The sequence below is a fragment of the Stylophora pistillata genome, chromosome 5, assembly GCF_964205215.1.
Source record: "Stylophora pistillata chromosome 5, jaStyPist1.2, whole genome shotgun sequence".
Classification (NCBI taxonomy): Eukaryota; Metazoa; Cnidaria; class Anthozoa; order Scleractinia; family Pocilloporidae; genus Stylophora; species Stylophora pistillata.
The window spans coordinates 35376881-35402936 of record NC_142523.1 but is presented as its reverse complement, the minus strand read 5'-3'; the positions used below and the strand labels follow the sequence as shown (position 1 = coordinate 35402936).

General features: G+C 39.6%; 1 protein-coding gene across 1 annotated transcript in view; it reads right to left on the bottom strand.

Moving 5' to 3' along the window:
* LOC111332483 (sushi, von Willebrand factor type A, EGF and pentraxin domain-containing protein 1-like) overlaps positions 1–26056 on the bottom strand; it is a 92446-nt gene that overhangs the window by 20224 nt on the left and 46166 nt on the right. The window contains exons 14-24 of the mRNA XM_088760618.1: positions 25942–26056; positions 24672–24848; positions 24104–24280; positions 14474–14659; positions 13570–13758; positions 6665–7064; positions 5637–6034; positions 5016–5204; positions 3525–3930; positions 2185–2579; positions 1665–1850 (exon numbers count right to left, since the gene is read on the bottom strand). The exon at positions 25942–26056 is cut by the window's right edge and continues 286 nt beyond it. Of these exons, the coding sequence (XP_088616744.1) occupies positions 1665–1850; positions 2185–2579; positions 3525–3930; positions 5016–5204; positions 5637–6034; positions 6665–7064; positions 13570–13758; positions 14474–14659; positions 24104–24280; positions 24672–24848; positions 25942–26056 (2818 nt within the window). The remainder of the gene's footprint in view (positions 1–1664; positions 1851–2184; positions 2580–3524; positions 3931–5015; positions 5205–5636; positions 6035–6664; positions 7065–13569; positions 13759–14473; positions 14660–24103; positions 24281–24671; positions 24849–25941) is intronic.

Sequence of the window (26056 nt, the reverse complement as noted above, 5' to 3'; positions counted from 1 at the left end):
GGTTTCCGAATTGCTGGCGAAGTAAATTTTTTGGGCCGTTATCTTGAGGTGCACTATTTCACCGGGAAAACACGGTTATGAACCCCTAAAACGCCAAACGCCTCCGTTCTCCCAAAAGAATTTTTTTCGGCATTTTTTATATTTTTCCGTAACTAAGGCCATTCATACCTAGTATGTTCTGGCAAAGTTTGAAAAATTTCTATTTTTTCATTTTCAACACCTCTGCTCGATTTTTACAGACGACCACTCGTATGGAATAATTTACATCTGTTCATTTTCTCTAAGTTGGTTTTAACTGCGATGTGGAGATGTGGAGATCTTCCTTAGAGGGCTCTTTCGAACATCCCCGGGTCTCAGACCATCTCATGTGATGAACAGGTAGTTATAGATCAACATATAGTCGCTGTGACAAATGCATTATATATGATGGACAAAATAGTAAAAGAAAGAGAAAACATAAACTGTTGTATTCCCTGGACATCCAAGCTTTGTTCTATTGGACACACGTGGCACATTATTTCCTTACAACATTTTGACGTCATTTACGATCTATTACTAGGCACATGCGCAGCATCTATTTGCGGCATCGACAGTGTAACTGACCACAATACCTGAAGAATCACAACGATTATTTCAACTGATTATAATATATGTTCGCAGTTCTTATACTTTTGCAGACGTGGTCTGTTCCATTCCATTTTCCATTTGCGTTACATCTCCTTACTGTTGATCCAATCACCCCAGGCCCCTCTATGCAAGAGATCCTTCATTCTGCGTCATATAACACCTCTGTCGTACTAGTAGAGTTACATTCCAAAGGTATACCATTAGTCGGCAGCGGACACCGGAGAGCTCTACAGAAAACAAAATGATAGTTTACGTGACGTTCATATTGCTTTTATAACTGAAAATGTGATCAATGATAGTTGATAAGAAAATTTTCCCATCGGGAATTACATAAGATAGATATGTATGTGCAGACGGTCACTATTTTCAACCCTGATGATGGCAAACAGCAGAAAACGTTTGGTTCAAACATTTTAATTTTTTCCTAATCTTTTAGCCCTGTATAGAATATACTTTACTAAGCGAACATTATGGACACGCTAATTGCAATGATGATAGCAATGACGATGATATTGCATGACAATAATAAATACCGGTATATTTGTAATGATAGTGACAAAGGCAAGGATAGTGACGGTGACAGCAGTGACAAGGATAGTGACAGTGACACTGACACAAGGCTTCTTCTAGACGGGGATGGGGACGGGGACGGGGACAGGGAAGGGGACGGGGACGGGGACGGGGAAGGTGACGGTGACGGTGACGGTGACGATAAAAATAACAGTGAGAGTGACAGTGGCAATGACAGTGACAGTGATAGCGACGGCGTTAGTAACAGCGACTGTGACAGTGACAGCAGTGGCGACATTGGCAGTGACAGTGACGGTGACAGTGACAGTGACACTGACACTGAGAGCGACAGTGCCAGTGACAATGACAGTGACAGTGATTGTGACCGTGTCAGTGAGAGTGACAGTAACAGTGACAATGACAGTAACCAGAAGATGATTTACAAAAATATTGAATATTGAAGTATGATCTTCACTCCTAAATTATCATACAAAGTTTCATCGGAAAGTTAATATGTTGCTACTTACTTTGACAAATAAACTCTTGTCCGCTCCAAGTTCCATCCTGTTGGCATCTTCTCACTCGAGAACCAGATCCTACATAGCCATTATTACACATAAATCGACAGACTGTATCATAATAAAATGATGCATTGCCCGAGCATTCAAGTATTGCACCATTAGTTGGCGCAGGCAACGCTGGACACACGATCTCTGCAATGAAAAAGAAAAGAAACTGTAACAAAAGTATCTGGAACTGCTGTTGTTTATACCGAAATGATGATTGCAGATGAGACTCATTTGGGGTGAGATACGAAACTAACTTGCAAGAAATTATCATCGACATTTCAAAGTTAGCGATACGGACTGGGAAGCTGTCACACCTACTGAGAGAAAACGCTTTCAACTTCGTGCTAGCTGTTGGTTGTGATCATTACCCTCCTAGCATCTAAACTCGTGTGACTTTTAAGCATTCCAATTAATACTCCACTACCTTTTTCCTGTACTACCTATCTCTCAGCGTGGTTTGCAAAATTGTATTACAAACCTGGTAACTGCAACAAGCTGTCAAATGCGACGATTCCACCTGATAAAAATCCGCCGGATGTTACAATACCTACAACCGTTCCATTATAGGCATCTACTTGGAAAACTCTTTTTTTGTGCCGCTCATTGATGAACAAATAGGACGAGGTAAAAGTCACTCCATAAAAATACATTCCTCCTCGCTGAACGAGAAGTTTTCTATTGTTTCCACTGTAATCAACTGACTCTACTACGTATATTCTAACGTCCACCCAGAAAATTAACTTGTTTCGTCGATCAAGAGTGATACCACATGGCTTCTTAACATTGGTCGTCACTATGGCGGAACGCTCCTTGCCATTTAAAGTTGATTTCTCGATTTTCGGCGGGCTCCCCCAGTCAGTCCAAAACATCAATCTGTCGAGCAGAGCACCTAAATTATTTGAGCTTAAACTTTCCTGAGAGTGAGACCCAATAAATAAGCTCTTTTCAAATTTTATTTGCATGGTCTAAATGGAGCGGCATTGGGCAATCCTTGGTGCATCAGACTCCTACATTGTCGCCAAAATAGGGTTATCTATTAAAAGAAAACAATCTGGCATACTTTTATAATTCACTTTAACAATATCAAGCCCCTACTAGACAATCCCCTCCACGCCTACATTTCTTGATCACTCTGCTACGTTGAATCTTCTACTCAACGGAGACGCACAGTTTACTCCGTCCGTACACAGGATGTTCGCTGATAACTAAATGGAGCTCGCTGCATTAACACAGAGGGCGCATACTAAAGTAGATATGCTTGTAAAGTGATTCTCATACTTTATCCTAAAATTTTCACGTTATATTCCACAATAAATTAAAGTCAATAAAGTAAAACAAAGTCTGTGTCCTGGAAAATGGTTTCCGGCCATGTCAAACTATTTATAAAACTCAGTGTAACTTTAGGTCGAGTGCTGTGAGCCCAGTTGCTTGACGCTGGATTACGATCAGCGTATAAAAAACTCTCTCTTTGTAAGTTTGAGTTTAGAAAGGTTTGGATCCTCTATGAACTCTTTAATAATGACCCTAGATGGCTCGTTCAATTCAAGCTTCCCTGTAGTCTGTAATCCGATAAGGGCCGCTCCTGATCACAAACTTCGAATTCCTCCCCTCGAATACCTTTAAATTTAACTTGTTATTCAGGTGTGATCTTCGGGGATAAGAAAAACATACTACATATTACATGAAGCATCTCCTTCTACATTGCAAAGGAAGGTAAGTGAAAAGCCCTTTTTTTCCCTCACTAATTCCACTTTAATGCTTGGTTCTTACCGCAAAGAATATTTAAAGAATTTCTCCTTATTGACGAGTGCTACTTACCCCTCGTATGGGTCAAGGGAGATTCCTTTTGGACTTCCACCTTTTAAAAACCAGACAATGCTCTTGTTATTTCCCTCGAGGTCTGATACCGATATGGTACCATTTGTGAGATCAGTCCAGTACAGTTGCAATGAATTCCACTCAACTGCTAGATCCCCACAGACTCTTGTACATGCGTTATTGTGAATAGCTTTTATACTTGTGCCGTTTATATTCGAGCGTTTGATGTTTCGTTCGGCATCGCTCCAAAAAATGTAGCCCAAGTTGTAATGAAAGTCTAAAGCTAGAGGTACAGTTAAATTTGAAACGACTATATAACTCAACTTGTTACCGAACTCCAAAGCAAATATGCGGTCATAACTGGAAACCAAAAGACATGGGGAATTGCAAGTAGGTCGTCCAAGTTCTAAGGGAAAGCAGAACAGCAAATTAGAAGAAGTTATTATTTGGCTGTCTCACGAGGACTGGGAACTACCAATTAGCGAATTTGATTGGCTGAAATCAACATTGAAAACGGTCTAGATTTTCCCATCTAGACCGGCATCTAGACCGGTCTAGAAAAAAAAGGTACAAAGAATATGAAAAATTGTCATATAAGACACAGCCATATAATAAACATCTTATTAACCGAGCTAGGTCGGTCTGTATGGGAGAATCTTGACCTCGGTCGCTGGTACAGACCTCAATGCGTTCGGTCTGTACTGGTGACCTCGGTCAAGATTCTCCCATACAGACCTCCCGCTCGGTTAATAAGAACTAAATAAAGTCTCGCTCTGACGAAAGGCTAAAGCTCGAGACGACAGCTTTAAAACCCCTCACGATGGCCAATTTACATTGCCATCTCAATTAATAAAAGCAAATAATATTGTTACCCCCACCAACGCAGCACCACAGTTTCTTTAGAAACTATCCCCTTTACTCACTTGAACATGACACTGATCGGAAATCACACCATCGGAGAAAAATTTCAAAAAACTTTTCATCCATGTGTCTCTCCCGAAATCAATGTTCGTTGTATTTTGGAGCGGGTTTTAAACTGAGTGATCACTTGTGGCATAAAAAGGCGTTTTTTGATCGTTGCTTATAATACCTCTATTCTGTGGAACCTGTATAAAGTGTTCACCCCGCGCTACTCCCCGTGGGTGATTATGACGGTAGTGGACTGCATGCAGAGCCTACAGTCTATGCTCCTTATCTGAAAGGATTTAAACGCGTTACCGTTTACCCATATCGACGTCACTGTTAAGACCGCAATTCTTATTATTTATCATTTAATCGACCCAAATTATTTAGCCCATCTATGGCTCGACGCCTTGACCTAAAATACTCAATATACATCGGAGATTTCACTTTTTCGGGAAAAGCAAATTGCGAGATGCGCTTAATGTTCGAAGCCCTTTAAAACTGTATATCAATTTACAAGTGGTCCGTAGCCTTTTTTTTCCGCTGTATACAGAAGGCATTATAATCTACTTTGCTAGGAAAACCCACCTTGACAAGAAAACTCCTGTCCTGTCCAAATTCCATTGCGTTGACATCTTCTTACATTAGAACCAGATCCTATGTAGCCATAATTACACAAGAAGTGGCACTCTGTACCACGATACATTATATTCCAATGACATCCAAACTTTGCTCCGTTGGACGGTGTAGGCAACACTGGACACGTAATCAATACAGCTAAGGAGAAACGAAACTGTGATTACTGACCTGGATTTCGTCTCTACCAAGAAGTGATCAGCGGAAACAAATATGGGGTATGGATGGTAAGGAAAATTTGTTGGTCTCAGCCCCATCCCTTTCCCACAGGATGCGACATGTCGAATCAACTAGAATATTTTAGAGATTTTGTGTTAACTTCTAAGGAAAGTGTCTATGCATACTTTAAACCCAAACAATTGATTCAAAATCCCTCGCTTATGCTAGTTTTCGGTTTAACACTGCGGACAAAGTCTTTAGTTATCACCGAGTAAAAGAATTCACAACTTCTGGCTATTGATTGCGTTCTAAAAGTCAGAACGATTTAGAGTTTCTCGGTTTAAGATTGTACCTTTACCAATCCCTCTACCTTATATCTGTCGGTGTATGAGCTTTTGAAAATGTATTACAAACCTGGTAACTGCAAGGAGCTGTTAAAAACGACTATTCCAAAAGTGTGGGTAGTGTTCATGTAAAAATGACTTTCCACCGTTCCTTTGAAAGTATCCACTTTGTAACCATTTCCATCAATGTCTGTAACAAATAAATATGACCAGCTAAAGAAAATCCCAATATAACTAAAAAAGAGACGCCTCTTTAATTCAAAGAGTGATCTTCTGTTGTTTCCATCGTAATCAGAAGATTCTATAGCGCCAGTGACCTCGTCCATCCAGAAAACAAGTTTGTTTTGTCTATCAAGGGTGATGCCAAATGGGTCAGAAAGATTTGATCTCACCAGCAGCTCAGCCTGCGCTCCGTACATAGTTGATCTCAGGACATTTCCCCACAACCTCTGAGTCCAAAACATTACGCTGTGGAGAGAATGATTAGTGAACGTTTTCTGAGTGCTCACTCGTTTACGATGCACAGTAGTGCAAAACTAGCGATCTAAAGTGACACGGCGTTCAGAAACACTAATATAGAACATCTCTTATTATGATTCTTACCCATTTTGCTCGATAAGATATAATAATAATAATAATAATAATAATAATAATAATAATAATAATAATATACATTATTTACAGAGCACTAACTCCCAATGGTGCAAAAGCACGATTTTAATTTGTGCTGACAGCGGAAAATAAAAGCAGGGAGAGAAAACAATACAGACAAACAAAAGAGATGATACTGGATTTGAATAGTTTTGCTAGAAATTTGCAAAAGTCTTTCCTCCGTAATTTTTGATCACTGAGGATTTTATCACACCAAGGCTCTTCCCGGTTTAAGTGGCAAGAAGTGAACAAAACAATTCCCACCCCAACAATCCATACGTTTACTTTACAGTTTCTCGATACGCCGTTAAAGGATAAAAGAAGGATTAAGCCGATCGCATATTTCCGAACATTTTCCCCTGAGCCCTTCCCTTAATTATATAGTGACCAAGATTTCACTCCGGGTTCTTATTCATTTGAGTCATTTTTCACAGATCAATCTCTTACCCCTCGTGTGGGTCGAGAACAATTCCCGCTGGGAAAATGGCTGGGAACCTCGAAATGACAGTTCGTATGTTATTTCCATCGAAGTCTGACACTAATATCGTATGTTTTGAATTATCAGTCCAGTACAATAGCAATGAAGACCACTCCACTGCGAGTCCATAACTTTTGGTGTCATCGTGGATAACTGTTATGTTTGTGCCGTCCATATTCGAGCGCTTGATGTTACGTTCCGTCAGATCACTCCAAAATATGAGGCCCAAGCCGTAATGAACGTCTATAGCTGCAGGACTTGACAAATTGAAAACGATTGAAAAACTACTCTTGTTACCGCAATCAAACGCCAATATGCGCCCATGAGCTGCAGCCAAAAGACATGGAGAATGGCATGGATGTCCCATAGCTATGGGAAAAAAAGCACAGCAGCTTACTATAAAAAAGTCCTGGTTAACACATTCAGATGACATTGTATGCAACTCGGGGACCATTTGACGACAATCGCTTTCAATTAAGCATTTGGTATTGGTAATCGGTGAAAAAAAATTGTGATGACTAGAGTTCATTGTTATTGTATTAATTTATTACTTTGTTTGCTGCATTGGTTTCCCCTAATTGGATTAACAATTGATGACTTAATCTGTATTAAACTGTTTCTATTTTATTTTATAACATAATGAATGTAGTAGGCATCGTCTGATTGGTCAATTCAGTTTCCAGGCGATGCTTTATTGGGTTATAGAACCCGCATGTAACTAGTCATGTCATGGAAGTAATAGAACGCATTTTTTTCCGAGCTCTATAACTGTTAAAGCTACTTGGGATGTTGGTAGAACACTCTGAAAACTTGTAAATCATCTGCTTTCGGCTCGTGATTTATAAGCTCGCATCATGTTCTCCCAGAATCACACGTGGCTTATCACGTTATAGAGCCCGAAAAAGTGTGTTCTTTTGCTTAAGTAGAATTTGTTTGTTCCTCTGGGCACTGTTGTAGCGTAGAGACTAAGACAATTGCAAAGGTAATAATAGAAGGAGTTTCATTTTCAAATCATTATACGTCTTTCTTATTTCAAGTAACCTGGTAAAAGCGATTCAGGTCAAATGTCCTCAGAGGCTAGGTCTTATCATCCCAGTATTTTTCGGTGCGCAATGAAAACTCAGTTCGTGAAAGAATCCGTTTTTGCAAAAAATGCCTTTATTGGTTTTTCAAAATCAAAAAATGACATAGCTGCATAGTATGTACAACTTTCCGCAGCCAGCCGAGGTATTATTTAACAGCACTGTACCTTGTACCGAAGAAAGTTATAGATGAGGATATTGATAATGTGCGAGCGAGGTGCGCGGACGAATATTTGATCGTTCCGCGTTAATGCAATTTTTTCCCTCTAACTATGTCTAATCCGTCTGATAATTCGCCTAAAAAATAAAATGAGAGCCTCAAATTCGGAATTGCTTCCATAAAGAAAAATTTTGAAGAGTTTCAGAATTCGCTCAGACTTAGCGCCAACGATTCTAACAGGGAACTTAAGCAAACCACGACGGCGACGGTAACGAGAACGTGGAAAAACAATTGATCTAATTGGCAGAATAGTAGCCCAGCACGTGCGTTTTAAAACTTTGTACATTTCTTAGCCGTCCTTTGCAAAACAACAACGTGAAATCACCAAAATCTGCGTCGCCTGTGAGGCGAAACCGCGGCGGCAAATTATTTTAATTTACATTTGGAACTCAACGCTACTTTTACGCGTTATGTTAAGTTTTAGGTCTGGCGCCCTATGAGACGGTAAACACATGCAGCCATTTTCGAAATTCTAACTAAAAGTGGAAACTCATTTTTTTATCGACGTCTTCCGTGGCGTTGCCGTCGTCATTGCTTAAGTTCCCTAATGTCTCCAGCAATGGCGGCAAAGCGAGTCGACCGGCGATATCACAGGACGAGACTTCGGGCATTCTGCAATTTTATGGCAAGTCTTACGATGAATTTCGCCACGAAACGGATAAAAGTTAACAACAGTCTGGTCACGCTAGACAATTTCTTATTTTGAGACATGAGAAACATGAAAGGTATATTGCCTGGGTAGCGTTTATCCAGCAAAGTGAAATACGTGTACACGATATATTTGTTCATATTCGGAAACACTAGATAATTTCAAGACTGCAAACATTAAAACAATATATTATCTTTCACCCTCATGATGGCCGCTACTATTAATCAACCCTCAGAAATACAAGCTAAAAACCATGCGACATCCCCTTCGCTATACAAGGAGGTTAGGGGGATTAACAGAAGCCCTTCCGGGTTGATATTTAGTAAATAAACCCCTTCGGGCGGCTGGTATGTCGGCTGATAATGTCCGCGGCTGAGAGATTGTCCGAATAATGAATATTTGGCAGAGAAGCTTTTTCATTTCATTTCATTTGAACAACTTTATTGGGTTTGACTTCTAAAAAATAAAATAAATAAATAAAAAAAAGAAAAGAAAAAAAAAACACACAACAGTAGAACTTAGTACACTATTACAAAGACCCAAATGGGGGTGCGAACGGGACGCGAGGTCCCATGCAAGGCACTCCCCTATATTAAAAAGTAAATAAATAAATTAATAAATGAGTAAAAAAGACAATTTTGTAAAAAAAAAAAAAAGGAAATACAATAGTTAACGCTGGCAGGGGCAGGTTCTGATCAAGGTCCAGGTACAGGTGTAACCTGCATCAAAAGAGGTCCGAAGTAAGTACATAAGATGAGACATAATAAGATTCTTGAAGGATTCTGGGGTAGAGAAATTTGAAGGCGACGATATTTTACCTATGTAGTTCCAGAGCTTAACAATTCTGTTAAAGTAGGACGACTGATAGGTGCTAGTCTTACATAACGGTGTTTTAAGACAACAGGAGTTTATAAGATCCATCTCGTCGCTCTCCTCTGCACTCAGTTCAATCTCAGTTTTAAGGGATACTTGCGACGGGGACCAAACTTGCGTTGCATAGGACAGCTGCCACTTCACAAGTGCCAGATAGAGTGTGCGCCTGACTGACAGATCAGTCAGTAGGGGGCACGTGCGTTTCAGAAGCCCAAGGAGTCTGTTGGCCTTGCTGACGATGATGTGAACATTATGGTCCCAAGAGAGGGTACTTGTCAGAGTAACCTCGACATCTTTCTCATTGGTGACACGCTTAAGCTGAACTTGGTTGAGGTGATAGTTGTATGTTAGGGGCTTCTTTTTATGGGTCACGGTTAGGATTTTGTACTTGCTGGTGTTAAAACAGATGTTATTACGCTGAGACCACTCGTCGAGGTTGGTAAGCGTGGTCTGTAAGGAAATGCAGTCACCCATTGATTTGATGCTGCGATACAATTTCGTATCGTTAGCATATAATGCGACCATAACAGCATCCACAGTTTCTTCTGGGAGATCACTGATAAAGATGGTAAACAATAAAGGACCCAGGAGGCTTCCTTGGGGGACACCGGAGATGACTGGTGCCCACTGTGATGCTCCACCCTCGATAACTACTCTCTGCATCCGTCCACCAAGATAGTCAGTGAACCATGAATGTAGCCTCCCAGTCGCGACGGATGCCCCCAGCTTAGCCAGTAAGATCTGATGATCTACCGTATCGAAGGCTTTGGCGAAGTCGAAGTAAACAACATCTGTCTGAGTGTTCTGATCAACCTGTTGTCCGATGGTGTGCAATACTGACAATAGCTGTTTAACGCATGATCGGTTCTTGAGAAATCCGTGTTGGAATTTTGTGATGAAGTTCTTAATGTGATTGTACATGGTCTTGAATGAACAACGTTCCAAAACTTTGCTTACAATCGGGAGAAGCGATATGGGTCGGTAATTATCAACTGGCTCTTCCCATTCTTTCTTGTGGATGGGTGTTATATCTGCCGACTTGCATTCTCTTGGAATTCTGCTGCTGCTAAGAGAGACGTTAAAAATAGCGCAGAGACTCGGAGCTATTTGTTTACTGCATTGTTTTAGTAGTCGAGCTGGAATGCCGTCGGGACCACATGCTTTTGAGGTGTCTAGTCCAGTCAAGTAATCTCTCACCTCTTCAACTGATACTTCTATTTGCGGAATTTCCATAGAAGTTTTTGGTGATATGTTAATCTCAGCCCTATTTACAATAGAGGCTGCGGGAAGGAAAACAGAACAGAAATATTCATTAAAAAGTTCTGCTTTCTGAGCAGGTTCCTTAGCTGTCACACCGTTGTACGAGATCAACGGACTTGTGCCAGATCGACCTCCTAGAAACACTTTGTGGTAGCTCCAAAATTGTTTTGGGTTGTCTTTGAAAGACTTCTCAATTTGTTCTACGTACTTTCGATGTTTGGAGCAAACTACATACTTGATGTTTTTGACTCAAATCATCAGCCGACATACCAGCGAGCCAGAACGGGGTTTGTTTATTTTATAACCCTCCTATTAATTTTAGTAATTGAAAGTTTCTCGATATTACCTGAATTTTTTACGGTCGTCTGCACTTGATCAACGCATTGGAATGAGAAATCACTTAAATCATTTGGTGTTTTGTTGAAATCTACCCCTACCTCACAGGTCTTTTTCTTAGTGACCATAGCAGACTTATGGTTGCGAAATCTAACTGCAGTTAATTCATTTGTTGCGAAACCAATGTATTGTAGGCGACGTTTCTTGCAGGAAGCCAAATAAATGATGTTCTTAGAACCACAGGAAAGTTTCGATCGTACCTTGTAACTTTTGCCTGTTTGAAAACTTAAAAAGGAAGATTCAACCAAAAGTTGCGACAAAGATCGTATCTTGTTCTATTACATTTAAAACATCCCTTAACATCAGCGGCCCCTTCGTATTCGATGTTAGGGCCATAACGAGAAGGCGCCAACAATTCTTTAAGATTTTTAGATCTGCGAAAGGATACTTCGACGGAATTTGAAGGAAAGAGCTCTTTTAACTTGGGATTGAATTCCAAATTACCTAGATGTTTTCTAATGATGCGACTTACGAAACTGATCATCTACTAATTTAGGAGGGTAACGTTGATTAGCCAGGTAACCTTTGTATTCAGATATTCTTTGGGCAAGAAGAGCTTCTACAGAGAGGTTTCTTTATTTTGTAACCTCGTCGCCACGCTATAAGGAATAGCTTGGAAAACGTGTTTAGGATGAGCAATTGATAGTGGGAGATACAGATGACTATCAGTTGGCTTTGTATAAACGTCTGTCCGAATAAAACCCTCGATAAGATGTAGAGTTAGATCTACTGAGCACATGGAGCTCTCGTTCAGAAAAAACTAATTCGATTTTTATGGTGGGGTATAAAGAGTTTATAAATTCAGTAAACTCATGTAGTGCCAGAAAGCCTTGTTGCCAGTGATCAAAGACGTCATCACAGTATGGCCACCACAAAGCCGGCTTTATGGGGCCAGAAAACTTAGCCTAAAAATCTATTTCACCCATGGCAAGATCTGCATAACTGCAGGCGTTCTTAGGGCCCATGGCTGTGCCACGAACCTGTAAAATAAAGTTTCTTTAAAAACCGAATGATTGCTCTTCATACAAATTTTTACCCTTTCTAAAATGCAATTAGTAGATGGAAGCTTATTTTCTTTGGCATTCAGTGCCTCCTTCACTGTACACCCGTGAGACCAATAGAGTGCCTTCGGGAAAAGGGCCATTCCAATTAAGCTCCTCAATCTTGTTGAGCAGATCTGTGGTGTCTTTGATGAACGATAGTAATTTACGAGCCAATGGTTGCACGTAAAATTTAGTAAAGGCCGAGAGATTTTCTATTGCCGTGCCGCAACAAGACGTGATGAGCCCAAGTGGGTTCCCTGCCTTATGGGTTTTGACCACAACAAATGACTTTAGAGTTAGATTTCGCGACCATAAGTCTGCTATGGTCACAACGAAAAAGACCTGTGAAGTAGCGGTACATTTTAACAAAACACGACATGATTTAAGGGATTTCTCATTCCAAGGCATTGATGAAGTGCAGACGAGTGTAAAAAATTAATCAGGCGTAATAAATTGGCGCTAATAAGATATCTTACCTAAAACTATTAATCAAACTTCATAAAGTTAGTTTGTTTCAGTTCCTTTTGTCTTGTTTTATTTCTCTGAGTTACGATGCATTAGCTTTAGTGTGCCATCACATCGAGTCTACGTGCCTGTACACGAGCCATCATTACTACGCCCCCAAATTCCCAACCCAATCAGATTAAAGCCTCATTCGGAGGTCAGGTAAGCAATTAAATTTTGTCTGGTAAATTGTTCCAAGAAGCATTCCTTCTTTCATTGGGAGGACGTTGAAGAGACTCGCACAGATCGAAAAACAATAAACTTAGGAATAGCTGTCACTGGTGGCGGTTATATATTTTTCTTTGGTCTGGGTGCTTACAAAGAGGCTGTAGCCAAAGGTATTTCAATCTTAGAGTGATTACGTTTCCCCACACAAGAGTATCTAACAATAATAATATTTTTCTAGGGTAAACAGGGTTTTTACCAGAAAGCGCCTGAAGAGGTTCCAAATAAACCTCTTCTTAAATCTTTGCAGTCACCTTTTCAAGAAAAGGGGTACCCAGAAACGTGTGCACATGAGTGCAAATTTGTGTGGTCTGGTTTGTGAGAGGAAAGTACTTGAGACAGAAGGTATTGAGTTTTAAGTGAGTTTTACATAGCAACTTTCAAATCACTCTATGAATTGGTCAACTGTCGAATATCAAAGAAATAGTACTTAAAATATCAGTTACCAAGGGCAGAGTTGTTCTGCAACCTAGTTGACGCTTAGAATAAAAATTTAGGCGGCATATTTCGCTTTGAATTACGAAAGCAGACCCTTGGCTAAATGAGAATAGTTCAGTCCATTAAAAAAAACTAATCAATGCGTCTTAGAATGAAAAGTTTTCTATAAAATTTTTATACTTACTCTCGCAATATGATTCCCTTCCGCTCCAAAGCCCGCAGTCTTGACATTTTCTCAACCTGGAGCCAATAAGCTTATAACCCTCAAGGAAAGAGAACTGACACTCTGTATTATAAGGGTATACTGTTGCATACCCAGAGCATCCATGTCGTATGCTATTGGCTGGTGACATCAATGCAGGGCACGTCACAACTGTAAAAGGTAACATTTATTCCCAACCATTTTAGGCAAAATACTCTGGCCAATATTGATTCTTTTGTCTACAGAAAATTAATGGGGAAGCAGCTATGGAAAACGACATATTTACCAAAGAAAATATCTACACGACCTCATTCGCGATTTATAGAGCTGCAAACGCTTGATTAAGAGTTTCAGTTGTCATTTTTCATTTACATAACACGTTAATCTTCTACATCAGTTCAGGTTAATCCCCGCTGTTCCACAATACTCACTCACAGAGATGGGAAAATTGATGAAAAGGGCAGTGTATTAAAGCTCTAAGAATCTAAGTAGAAGATGTTTAATTTGTATTACCTTCACACGTAGGTAAAACATTGTTCCATCATCCCGGATGTTGATTACCAGGAGCAAGACACATTACCACTGATAAGCCATTCAGGCGATAACCAATGGGACAATAAAAGCTACATTGTGCTCATGCGCAGAGAACCTCGTAGGTCTACTATCAGTGATGTACAGTTGTTCACTAAAAATAATGAAGTATTTTTCTTGAAAAAAGAAAACATTGAGAATACGCAGCACATCTCAAAAGATTGGGGAGAATATAGTTATCAGATTTTGTTTTGAATTATGATTTCAAGCTAATTGTGGCCGTCTGTGACTTTTAAAAATACACGAAATATGCTAAGTGTAATAGTTTCAAAGTTGTTGAGGCTTAAGAACTTACCTTGACAAAAAAATTCTTGTCCGCTCCAAGTTCTATTCTCTTGACATCTTCTAACCTGAATACCAGATCCTACATAACCATTATTACACGCGGACTGCCACACTGAACCATTGTACACTCTTGGACTGTCTAGACACCCAAATCTTGTTCCATTGGACGGTGAAGGTAGCCTTGGACAGGTAATTGCTAAAATAAAAAGCACATCCAAAAATATGGAATAAATCATCAGCTTAGGGTCTGAAAGATAATTCTTCTTCAATATACTGCTTTCGTTGTAAATTTAAGTTTGTTCCACAGGACATAACAGGGAACAATAGAAAATCCAATAATGAGATGTATAGTTAGTCCAATTAATATTTCGCTTTAATGACAAGTCATTAACCCACGGAAAAGAGATGTATCGAGTCATTATAATAATCTCTAAAGGGCTCTGACAACAAAGAATAAGTTCAATGCACTAATAAGTTTAAATGAATTACTAGTGGGGTAAATGGTAGACGAAATAACTTTTTTGCTTCTAATCTTAGTTGTCAGTGGGAAAGAAAAATATCCGAATTGCAAAAAAGACAATGAAATCGTATTGCGGGTAGTTTGCTTTCAATGCTGAAAACTTCAAATGGAATTGATTGGAAAGAAGGAAATAACAAAAACTCCTTTGCATGATTTCGCAATGACCTTACGTCAGGCTCTGCTAACTTATGGTTTTCGTATAAAACTAACTCACTTTAACTACGACGTATATATATAACTGGATTAAGCTAAAACAAAAATTTTCGATTTGTCATTCAAGCTTAAGAACTAGTCTCTGTAAGAATCAAACATTCTGGAATAACTTTTACGACATCTGATTTTACCCTACTGTAACATCAAAAATGACCGAAACTGTAGCGAGATAAAACATTCGCTCCGACGAAACATTCGCTCCGACGAAGGGCTAACGCTCGAAACGTCAGCTTTTGTAATCATTACGGTGGCCAATTTACCATTTCAACTTTGTTGATATATCCAAATTATGTAGCGAGATAAGTTAACGATTGGTCTGTTTCAGTTCACTCTCAGGAAAAATTGAATACATCAGAGTAAAGACCAACGATGTCTCTTTGTATGGTAGAAGTACTGATTTGTAGTGTTTCAGTGAGCTTGAGTTAAAGAAATAAACATGTTACAGTTTTTTGGCTGTTTCTTTATACAAATAAGGCACCAGGTTGCGAACGCGCAGTTGTTGTTACCATGGCAACAGAGGTATTGCAATTTTTAAAAAAGGGCATTGTTGGGCTTCCCCCTAAGTTTTTAACTGCTTGCAAAATTCGGATGGGGGATTAAAAATGTTTATTTCCCGAAATGTTTTATTTTTCTTACGGAGACTAGTTCCAATTTCCACACGTCTGCTAAACAGTTTTAATTTAAAAACTAGTTAAGACTATTAAACACGAAACTCCAGTGCGACGGGATAGAATGGACTCGTTTCAAATTTAACGCGAGTTCTCCTCGGTTGCCGACCAATGCTCAATGCCTCTGTCTCGGTGTTACCCATTTGACCGGCTATGATGTAGAAATTTAGCCTGATCCTGGTCAAACTTGGAGCCAAAAAGATCTTCGAATTTGTCTATGGAATGTACAGCATCTAACAGACAGCAAGCTAAAGGAGATCCGAGCAATGCTGGGGCAAGAAAAGTTACATTTTTCTCCATAATGATTACCACAGTTTCTCATGTGCATTGGACCTCCTCGGTCGATCGTCAGCGATGTACAGTTAATAACTAGTAAATAGAAAATGATGTACTGTTGATAAAAACACTCAAAATTCCCTATTCATCTCTTTTTTTTACAACATTGTTAAGAAGGAGAAACAAAATTCTCAAATGTTAAAGTCTTGTTTTATGTGGTCTTCTGTGATGTTTGGTAAACAAGATAAGTATTATTTTATTTTCAAGCTTTACTAAGAAATGGGACACACTTTCACAAACAAACTCTTGTCCACTCCAAGTTCCATTCTTTTAACATCGTCTAACTTGGGAACCAGATCCCACACAGCCATCATTGCACCCGAACTGACAGACTGTATCATAAAACTCAGTTGCATTCCTTGAACATCCAGATCTTGTTCCATTTGTTGGTGAAGGCAACGTTGGACACGAGATAGCTGAAACATAACAGAAACAACTGAATTGATTGCCAGAGTATTTTCATTGTAAAAATTTCAAGATAATTTGAATTTAACCTCGCATGTTGGTTAACTAATGTTCCAAACTCAAGGATGTTGGTAACCATGAACAACACACGTGACCTTAAATTAGATGAGCCAAGCAAACCATAACAAATAGGACAATAAAAGTTGCATTGTGCTCCATAACGATTACTACAGCTGCTCGTGCGTAGTGGAATTTTTGGGTTTACCACCAGTGACGTACAACTCATAACTTATAAGATAAAAATAACGAAGGATTGAGGACTCATGATTCGTCTAAGATCTAAATTGACTGGAAAAAATTAGTTGAGTAAGTTTGCTTCGAATTGTTATTTCAAGGTACATGTAGTCGTCTATGACTAAAGTACGTACATGAGATATGTAAAGTGCAATACTCCAAAAGTTGTTATGGCTTATCAACCTACTTTGACAGATAAACACTTGTCCACTCCAGGTTCCAATTGGTTAACATCTTCTGGTTTGGGAACCGTATCCTACATAGTCAGCATTCCATGCAAACTGACAGACTGACCCAACACAGGCTGTCGGTTTTCTTAGACAATCGAGTCTTGTTCCATTGGATGGTGAAGGCAACGTACATTGGACATGTGATCGCTAAAACGACGAAAACGACAACAATTTAAATACCAATATCATGTGCTATCAAAAGTGGCCGAGGAATTCGTGGTTGAACAGTACGTAAAACCTGCTATGCTTGCGAAAGTGGATCCAAGGCAGTTTGGTGCTATCCCAGGGTCTAGCACCACAGAGGCACTAATCAGTATGACGCAAGCGTGGAATAGTGCCACCGACGGGAACGGAGCCACTGTAAGGGCAGTATTATTTGACTTTAAAAAGGCATTTGATCTTATTGATCATGGGATACTGGTCCAAAAGCTTCGCCTTTTTTATATTTACGAGGCCGTCATCTCATGGATTGCTGACTTCCTGTGTTGCCGAAGCAGCGAGTGAAACTTGGTCAAAATTGCTTTTTAGCGTGGCGTGATGTACCGGTGGGGGTCCCCCAAGGCACCAAATTGGGCCCCTACCTATTCATAATTATGATCAATGACATTGACATCCCAGGTTTTGATCTATGGAAGTATGTTGATGATTCTACGATCTCTAAAATAATACCTAACGGACAAGCAAGCAACATCCAAACCGCTGTGGACGCCTTTGCTTTGCGTGCTGCTTCGGGAAAGTTCCAGCTAAACGAGACGAAGTGTAAGGAAATGAGGATTTGTTTTTGTGCAAAGGAGACACTCGCTCTCGATCTCGATCCTATTGTTTTTCATGACAAGCAAATTGATATTGCTTCACATGCTAAGATCCTTGGGGTAAATGTCTCGAGCGACTTAAAATGGAACCATCATATTGCCGAAGTTGTTAAGAAGGCCAGGAAACGCCTGTTTTGTCTCAGGTAAAGCGCTTTTACCTCTCTAAAAGTTTTAAAAGTTTTCACTCTATGTTTATAAGTTTTAATTTACCTATTGTTCGAATATGAACAAGGAGCCTCAGAGAGTTAAAGGTCAGTTTCAAAATATGCACTGTTAAACTAAACTTCGATCGGCGAAGAAATGGAAAACTGATGCTCACCCGAAAAAGCAGATCCGTTCTTTATACTAGCGAGACTTAAAATGAAGATTGTGAAGAGAAACATAACATCATATCCATGCTGTTTCATAATTGCATTCTTTGTGCTGTGTCCAGGTAAATGCCTAGTTATGCCCTTCTTTCGACCGACAGAGGGCTATATTCAAAGTCCCGGACGTTGAGTCAAGAAAGAGGCAAGGGAGGGGTTTGGGGAGAAGGATTGACAAAAAAGACCGTGAGGCCCTGGTTACAGCTGAGGACTCACTCGGAGAGGTCCTGGGGAGAGAAGTATGTTTTCTGGATTCAAATTTTACAAAATTTAACAGCAAATACCAACAACTTGAGTTCAAGAATCTGGTAAAAAATTAATAGGCTCTTTGGATTACTTGATCACGTGATCAACTTTCAGTAAACACGAAAACAGTTCACTCTTGATAAATGTTGTTAGCACAAGCTGAAAAAACATATTAAAATTAGGCAAAGTGAGAATTTTCAGCTGTATGTCTCAAAAGCAGCGCTTCCAACGGCCGCCGAAAGTTAGAAGCATTTATACGAGAAAAACAACTTTTGCAACCCAGTCACGCTGACATGGTTATCTCCTCAAGCATTACTGGGATCAAATCTCCTTTTGATTCAAAACAGGCAATTTGAGCCCTTACAAGCGTAATAGAAAAATTTAACGACAATTTCGAAAATTTTACAATTTACAAAGTTTTGTATGGAAAACTAAGTCAGCGTGACTGGGTGGCTAAAGTTGTTTTTCTCATGCAAATGCTTTTAACTTTCCGTGGTCGCTGCAAGCGCTAATTAAGAGATATATGGCTGAAAATCCTCAGGTACCTAGTTTTAATATGCTCTTTTAGTTTTTGCTAACAAAATCTTTCAAAAGTGAACCGTTTTCGTTTTAATCGAAAGTTGATCACGTGATCAAGTCATGCAAAGAGCATATGTCTGACAGGACTTTTCCTAAACCTTCGATCCACTCCGCTGAGAAACAGATTCTTGAAAAACAGTCGAATAACTTGTTGAAAAGTATGGGAGTTAAGTGTTATGTACGAGTGACAGCTTATCATGGTGAAATTTGGATTGTTTCCGGCTTGGATTGAGTGATAATTGATGGTAAAGACTAAAATTTGTACCTTAACAGGGAGGCCTACGAACTCAGGTAGTATTGATTATCAAATAAATCTATTAGGGTTTTCCTTTATCATAAATTTTGACAAAAAACCTTGCAAGATGATCGACTGTGATTGACCTGAAGACAGGTGGAAAGGTGAGCTGTTTGTGGTTGGAAAGAAAATAAAGTAACACGAGACTGTCTAGCTTAAGCTTTGAAAGACTAGCAGATCGATTTCAATTCTGCTTCTGTTGGCAAGAAAACTGTCTGCTTGATATAAGTTTTTAGAACATAATTGCACACCTGGTGGCTACAAGGTGCTGTCATATCCAACGATTCCACGAGATCCGGATGGAGCAAATTGAACACAACTGATAACTGTTCCATCTGACGCATTAATTTGGAACTGTATTTCCATGGCATTCATTCGTACCGACTCAGTAGTACTTTATTGTTGCTATCATGCTCAACAGATTCTATTGTGTTATTACTATAGTCCACCCAGAAAGGAAGCCTGCGTTGTCTATCCAGAGTAATGCTATGTGCGCTTGAGAGATTTGAGGATATTATGACATTACGCTGTGTTCCGTCTATTAGGCGTAAGAAAGATAATGAAGAAAAGCAGAATTACAAAACCTGCCGATATCTAGAAATACGCCTTTGCTTAGTGAAAGCAGCGTATAAACATTCGCAACGCCGATTTGCTAGTTTCTCTTTTTGATAGTTATGTTACAGTTCAACATACAATGCTTGTTAGAACTTTTAAATAGAGGCCCACAAGTTTATTAGCTACTTCAACCATTCCGTGCCACCCTTTCTAAATAGGGTGTATTATTATTATTATTATTGTTATTATTATTCCAATTTATAATATGGCTGTGTCCCGCAAGGACTGGGAACTACCGAATTCATGAATTTGATTGGCTGAAATCAATATTGAAAGCGGTCTAGACTTTCCCATCTAGACCGGCATCTAGACCGGTCTACAAAAAACACAGGCAGCCCAAGCTCTCTTTGAGAACCACACAAGGAACACAAGCTGCATATTTATAAGGATTTGTATGGGATTTTCTACAAGATCTCTAAAGAGATATTTAAAAGTGAGAATATTAAAAAAAAAATAGCTTACCTTGTTCCACACGTGTGTTGTTTACTCTTGGTGTCTTTATTTTACCGATTTCACTTGATTTAAGCGGTTTTTTTTTAATCCTGGTTTTCTACCACATAAAGAGAAGACAGGGCCAAACACTTCTGTCCGGACAGCCTGCCGAACGAAGTAAAAAATCTCAAGCTAAAATGTACCCACGGTCACGAATCCACCGCATAATTCAAGAGCAAAGGTTGATCTTTCATTTCTATTCTCTAGCCTCACAATCTCAGCCCGGTGATCGGCGCCAGGCGGCTCTTCGTGTCCTCAGTGAAACGCTAAAACGATGGTAGACGTCCGCTTCCGTTTGAACCACGACACAACGACCGTTGAAATCGGCTTTGTAACCTCGTCATGTTGGCAAACCAAGACTCGCGGGGGTACTAGACCTCAACTTGTCAACAACATCCTCTGGGATGACATACTGGCCCCGTCCCACACAATTATGTCGAGGCCTTTGAACTACGGAATTTTCAGCCGAGCGATCAATCAATTGTCGCCAAGGTAATTCTGCCGTGGATAAGCCATAAAACGAATGAACAGTTGACGCAACGCCGCGATCATACACTTGACAAGCAATGCCGCTCGAACATATCACACCGATCATCTTTCCCGCACGTTTCACCTTTCCAATAAATGCTTTTACGACCTCGCTTTTACCAACGCCAGCCTGGCCAGTAATCAATAAATTGTGACCTTTAAACGCAAAGTCCACTATTTGACTCTGGTCCACATTCAACTTTACCCTGAAGTATTAAATCGAAATACAACATCACCTCGTGATCGCTAGTCTCCCTTGCAGCCCTTTCCGGAGTCGTCACGGTGGGGGAGTTTTCGCTTGCGTGACGACGCCGGAAAGGGCTGCAAGGGAGACTACGTGATCGCTGTTAAGAAACTACAACATGCGAATATATTGGAAATCTTGAAGTTTTCAAGAGCGGGAGACATATGTCCATACCTACATACATACATGATAAGAAAACAGAAAGAATGTAAACCAATTCAAATACTTACATGATTGAAAAGCAATAACAAGTTGACCGGCTACGTTTCTTCCTGGGTTTCCTCCGCGTTTTGCAAAAATTTCGCACGTGTAAACAAGATGCTGCGTGGTTCTGATTAGGTGCTTGAGACGATGGTACATTTTAGGTTCGAAGTGAGGAAACCCTGGGTTGTACAATAAGTTTTTTTGACAAGTTGAGGTCTAGTACCCCGCGAGTCTTGGTTTGCCAACATGACGAGGTTACAAAGCCGATTTCAACGGTCGTTGTGTCGTGGTTCAAATGTAAGCGGACGTCTACCATCGTTATAGCGTTTCACTGAGGACACGAAGAGCCGCCTGGCGCCGATCGCCGGGCTGAGATTGTGTGGCTAGAGTATTGAAATGAAAGATCAACCTTTGCTCTTGAATTATGCGGTGGATTCGTGACCGTGGGTACATTTTACCTTGGGATTTTTTACTTCGTTCGGCAGGCTGTCCGGACAGAAGTTTTAGCCCTGTCGTTTTAGCCTTGTCTTCTCTTTATGTGGTAGAAAACCAGGATTAAAAAAAACCGCTTAAATCAAGTGAAATCGGTAAAATAATGACACCGGGAGTAAACAACACACGTGTGGAACAAGGTAAGCCATTTTTATTTAATATTTTCACTTTTAACTATCTCTGTGGATATCTTGTAGAAAATCCCATACAAATCCTTATAAATATGCAAACTGTGTTCCTTGTGTGGTTCTCAAAGAGAGCTTGGGCTGCCTGTGGGAAAAAAAAGGTACAAAAAATATAATGTTCCGTTGCTTTCTAGTCACAGCCATATAATAAACATCTTATCAACCGAGCTAGGTCGGTCTGTATGAGAGAATCTTGACCTCGGTCGCTGGTACAGACCTCACTGCGTTCGGTCTGTACTGGTGACTTCGGTCAAGATTCTCCCATACAGACTTCCCGCTCGGTTAATAAGAGCTAATTAATAACCATGAATTCAAAAAGAGTTCACATGAAATACCTATGCATTTCTCCTCTAACGCGCACAAATGCTTACGTTCATTGTGATATAATTCTCTTTGGTTTGGATAGTCGTGCTATTAAACATAGGTTTTTATTCGATGAACTTGACCAAAGTGCGATTAACTGAATCAAAAGTAACAGACCAGGAGATATCAATCGCTTTGAACATGACAAGATGGCACTTGCCTGAATCATAAAAGGTTTCTAACCTTTAATTAATCATTTTTGTCGAGGCTCATGGTCCTTTACTGAAGGTCAGCATTGAACTTGAACTTTTCAATCTTCAATTTTCAATCTTCCCAAACAAGTCTTTTTTCTGGTGTCTGGCTGATTAACCTTATGGAAGAAAGCGAAGAGATAAAGTAGTGTCAATAATGATTCTCCCAGGTGTTTTGAAATTTGAACAATATCCTTGGTGGTCAGCTTCAATTTAATTCGAACCCGTCCTCCCAATTACTATTTGGGTGCTACTGCCAACTGAGCTACGAAGCCACGTGTTGGGAGCTGGGCGCACACGACGGTTTTTTTACTCTTCACAGCGATTGCTTACCTTGCGTTATTTTAGTCGGTTCATTTCTTGCGTGAGGTTGTGCAGCGAGTTCCAAGCTGTCCCTGTCTGTGACAATATTGCAATGTAGCCCTAAAGCTATGGGGGAAACGAGCTCACCAGAAAATCAGCACTCATAAAGGAAGACTGTACTATGAGACCTGAATGCATCCCTTGTTACAGTCGGTATCGATATCTTGATTAGACTAAACATTGCAAAATGTAAATGTGCCGTTACACAGATAGTGATAATCCATTCTGCGATGGTAAATCGATCAATCCCCGCTTAATCTCGTGTTAAACACAGCAAAAAAACAAGGAGGAATGTTGCAGCGATGTCAGATTGACCATCGTGAACTAAAATCCCTAAGATCCTGTATCGATTGGTGATTCAAGATTGTCGAGTTTGGGGAATTCGATCGTGCATCACCATGTCAAATCATAGATGCATTAGACAGTGGTGTAGCCTGAGCCAGAGAGACGAATTTGGATTTGTAATGATTTTAGATCGACTATCGCAATCTACAATCATTGCAAACTAGAAAAGTACATTTACGATCCTTCATCGATTACCGATTCAAGATTTTCAAGATATTGAATTTAATCGTACAAGGGTAGATCAATGTAAGGATGCTAGGAAAAGACCGCTTAGCCAGAAATAAAACTGAGAATGTGCAACAATTCTAGATCGATCATCGAAATCTACAGTCATTGCAAACCACAGTGAGATTGTTGAAAGTTGTGAATTGACTGGCTATTGAAGATCGTCGAGGATTTTGTATTCTGCGATCTTGCATCAATAGATCAATGCATAAATGCATTAAATAGACTGCGTAACCAGAAAAAAAAAGGTTGCAAAAATTTTAAATCGACCACCGCAATTTAAAATCATTGCAAACTATAATCAGCTAATTGACGACCGTGAATTGATTTGTCATCCACGATCATTAAAATATCAAGAAACCAAACTTCTCGAACCACCTGAATTACTCCTTTGCATTTTCATTCTACTGAGTGTTCGCAGGTATTATACCTGTACATGCAAGCTTTGCCCCACTCCACTTTCCATTTTTGTTACATCTTATTGTTGAAGTGGTCACCTCAGATCCTTCCGTACAAGAGAATCTGCATTCTGTGCCATATAACATCTCTATCGTACTAGAGTTGCATCCCAAAAGAACAGCATTGGTAGGTAACGGGCACGTGACAGCTGAAAAAACAAAACCAAACAAAACAAAACAGAAAGGAAATGAAAGTTTGTATAAAGTCGCGTTTATTGAACGAAACCATATTTTCCCATTGTGTATGTTTTGGATCAACTTCACTTTTGTGGGTTTGAAATTGGTATTTCGTTTTCCTTGTCTTGTTTTTATTGCCGTAACCTGAAACAAAGGAAAACTATACAGTTTTAACTTAAAAGTATGTTAGGCCAAGAAAAACTTGAACCGCAACAAAAGCACCTTGAACACCTCTTGTCGTGAACTCGGAGGTCACGATACTCGCCGCTCATGAAGTGTTCATTTCTCCCTGAGTTTTTCAGGAAGCGCTTTCCGCATGACTACAAAGTATGGCATTCAATGGGTCTACAAAAACATACGTACGTTGACAAACAAACTCCTGTCCGCTCCAAGTTCCACTGTGTTGACATCGTCTTACTTGAGAACCAGATCCTATATAGCCATCATTACATGAGAAGTGACAGACCGTATCATAATCCACTCTATTTCTTGGACATCCAAGCTTTCTTCCGTGGAACGGAGCAGGCAGTAGTGGACATGCTGAAAACCGTTATGAAAGGATGACTACATTAATTCTTTATTTTGATTAAAACACCTTTACAAATGTAAAAGAGACTTTAGATAAAAAAAAAGCGCAATTGAATTAATTCTCTACATAGTCGATGAAATCAACTATAAATTCGGCTTTAAAATTATTCGTTTCTTGGGGGCATCGCCATTCTGTTAACCTATGGTTTTCGTAAATAACTAACTTACTTAAACTATATACAACTGGAAAAAAAAAACCACGAAAACTATTTTTGAATTGTCATTGCAAGCTTAAGAAATGTGTCTGTAAGAATCAAACATCTTGGAACGATTTCTATGCCATGTCTGATTTTTTCCCTCCAGATAAAAAAGTACCGAGATAAATAATCGATTAGAGTATTCCAGTTCACTCTCAGAACTAATTTGTAATGTTTCAGCGAGGTTGAGTTAGAGAAATAAACATTTTACAGTTTTTTGGCGATTTTTTTGTATACAAATGAAGCCCCAGACCACGAACACACAGTCATTCTTACAATGGCAACAAAAGTGCTGCAATCTCTAAAATAAAAAGGCATTTTTGTATATCTCCCTGAGTGCCCAACTGTACGCAAAATTTGAAGGCGGATTATTGTTATTGTAATCTGAAACAGAGGAAAACTGAACAGTTTTAAATATATTTTGAAAATATGTTAACCAGGAAAAATTTGAACCGCAACAAAAACGCCTTGAACCCCTCTTGTTGGAAATTCAAAGGCCACAATAATCGCTGACCGTAAAGATGATCTTACTTCCTGATTTTCAGAAACAGTATTTTCAGTATGTCACGTTGTCAATTTGGACGAATAACAGTTTTCTCAGAAATATATAAATCGGTTACTTTAACAAGGTAACTGTAAAAAACACAACAAAAAATTTTCGATTTGTCATTTGAAATTGAAGGCAACAGACATGACATTTGCCACAAACATTCATGTCAGCCTCCAATGCCGTCCGTCTCTAAAGATTTTTGTCTTTGACGTTTTAAAGCTATAAGATGACGCTCCTTCCACCTCTCCTGCGTTTCTCCGTTCGTGCAAAGAATAGAACAACTTTCTTAAAAACAAACCTGGTGGCTGCAGGGTGCAATCATACGCAACGATTCCGCGAGGGTAGTAGAAAGGGAGTTGTATACTATAGAGAACTGTTCCATTGGACGTCTTCACTTTGTAAATTATATCTCT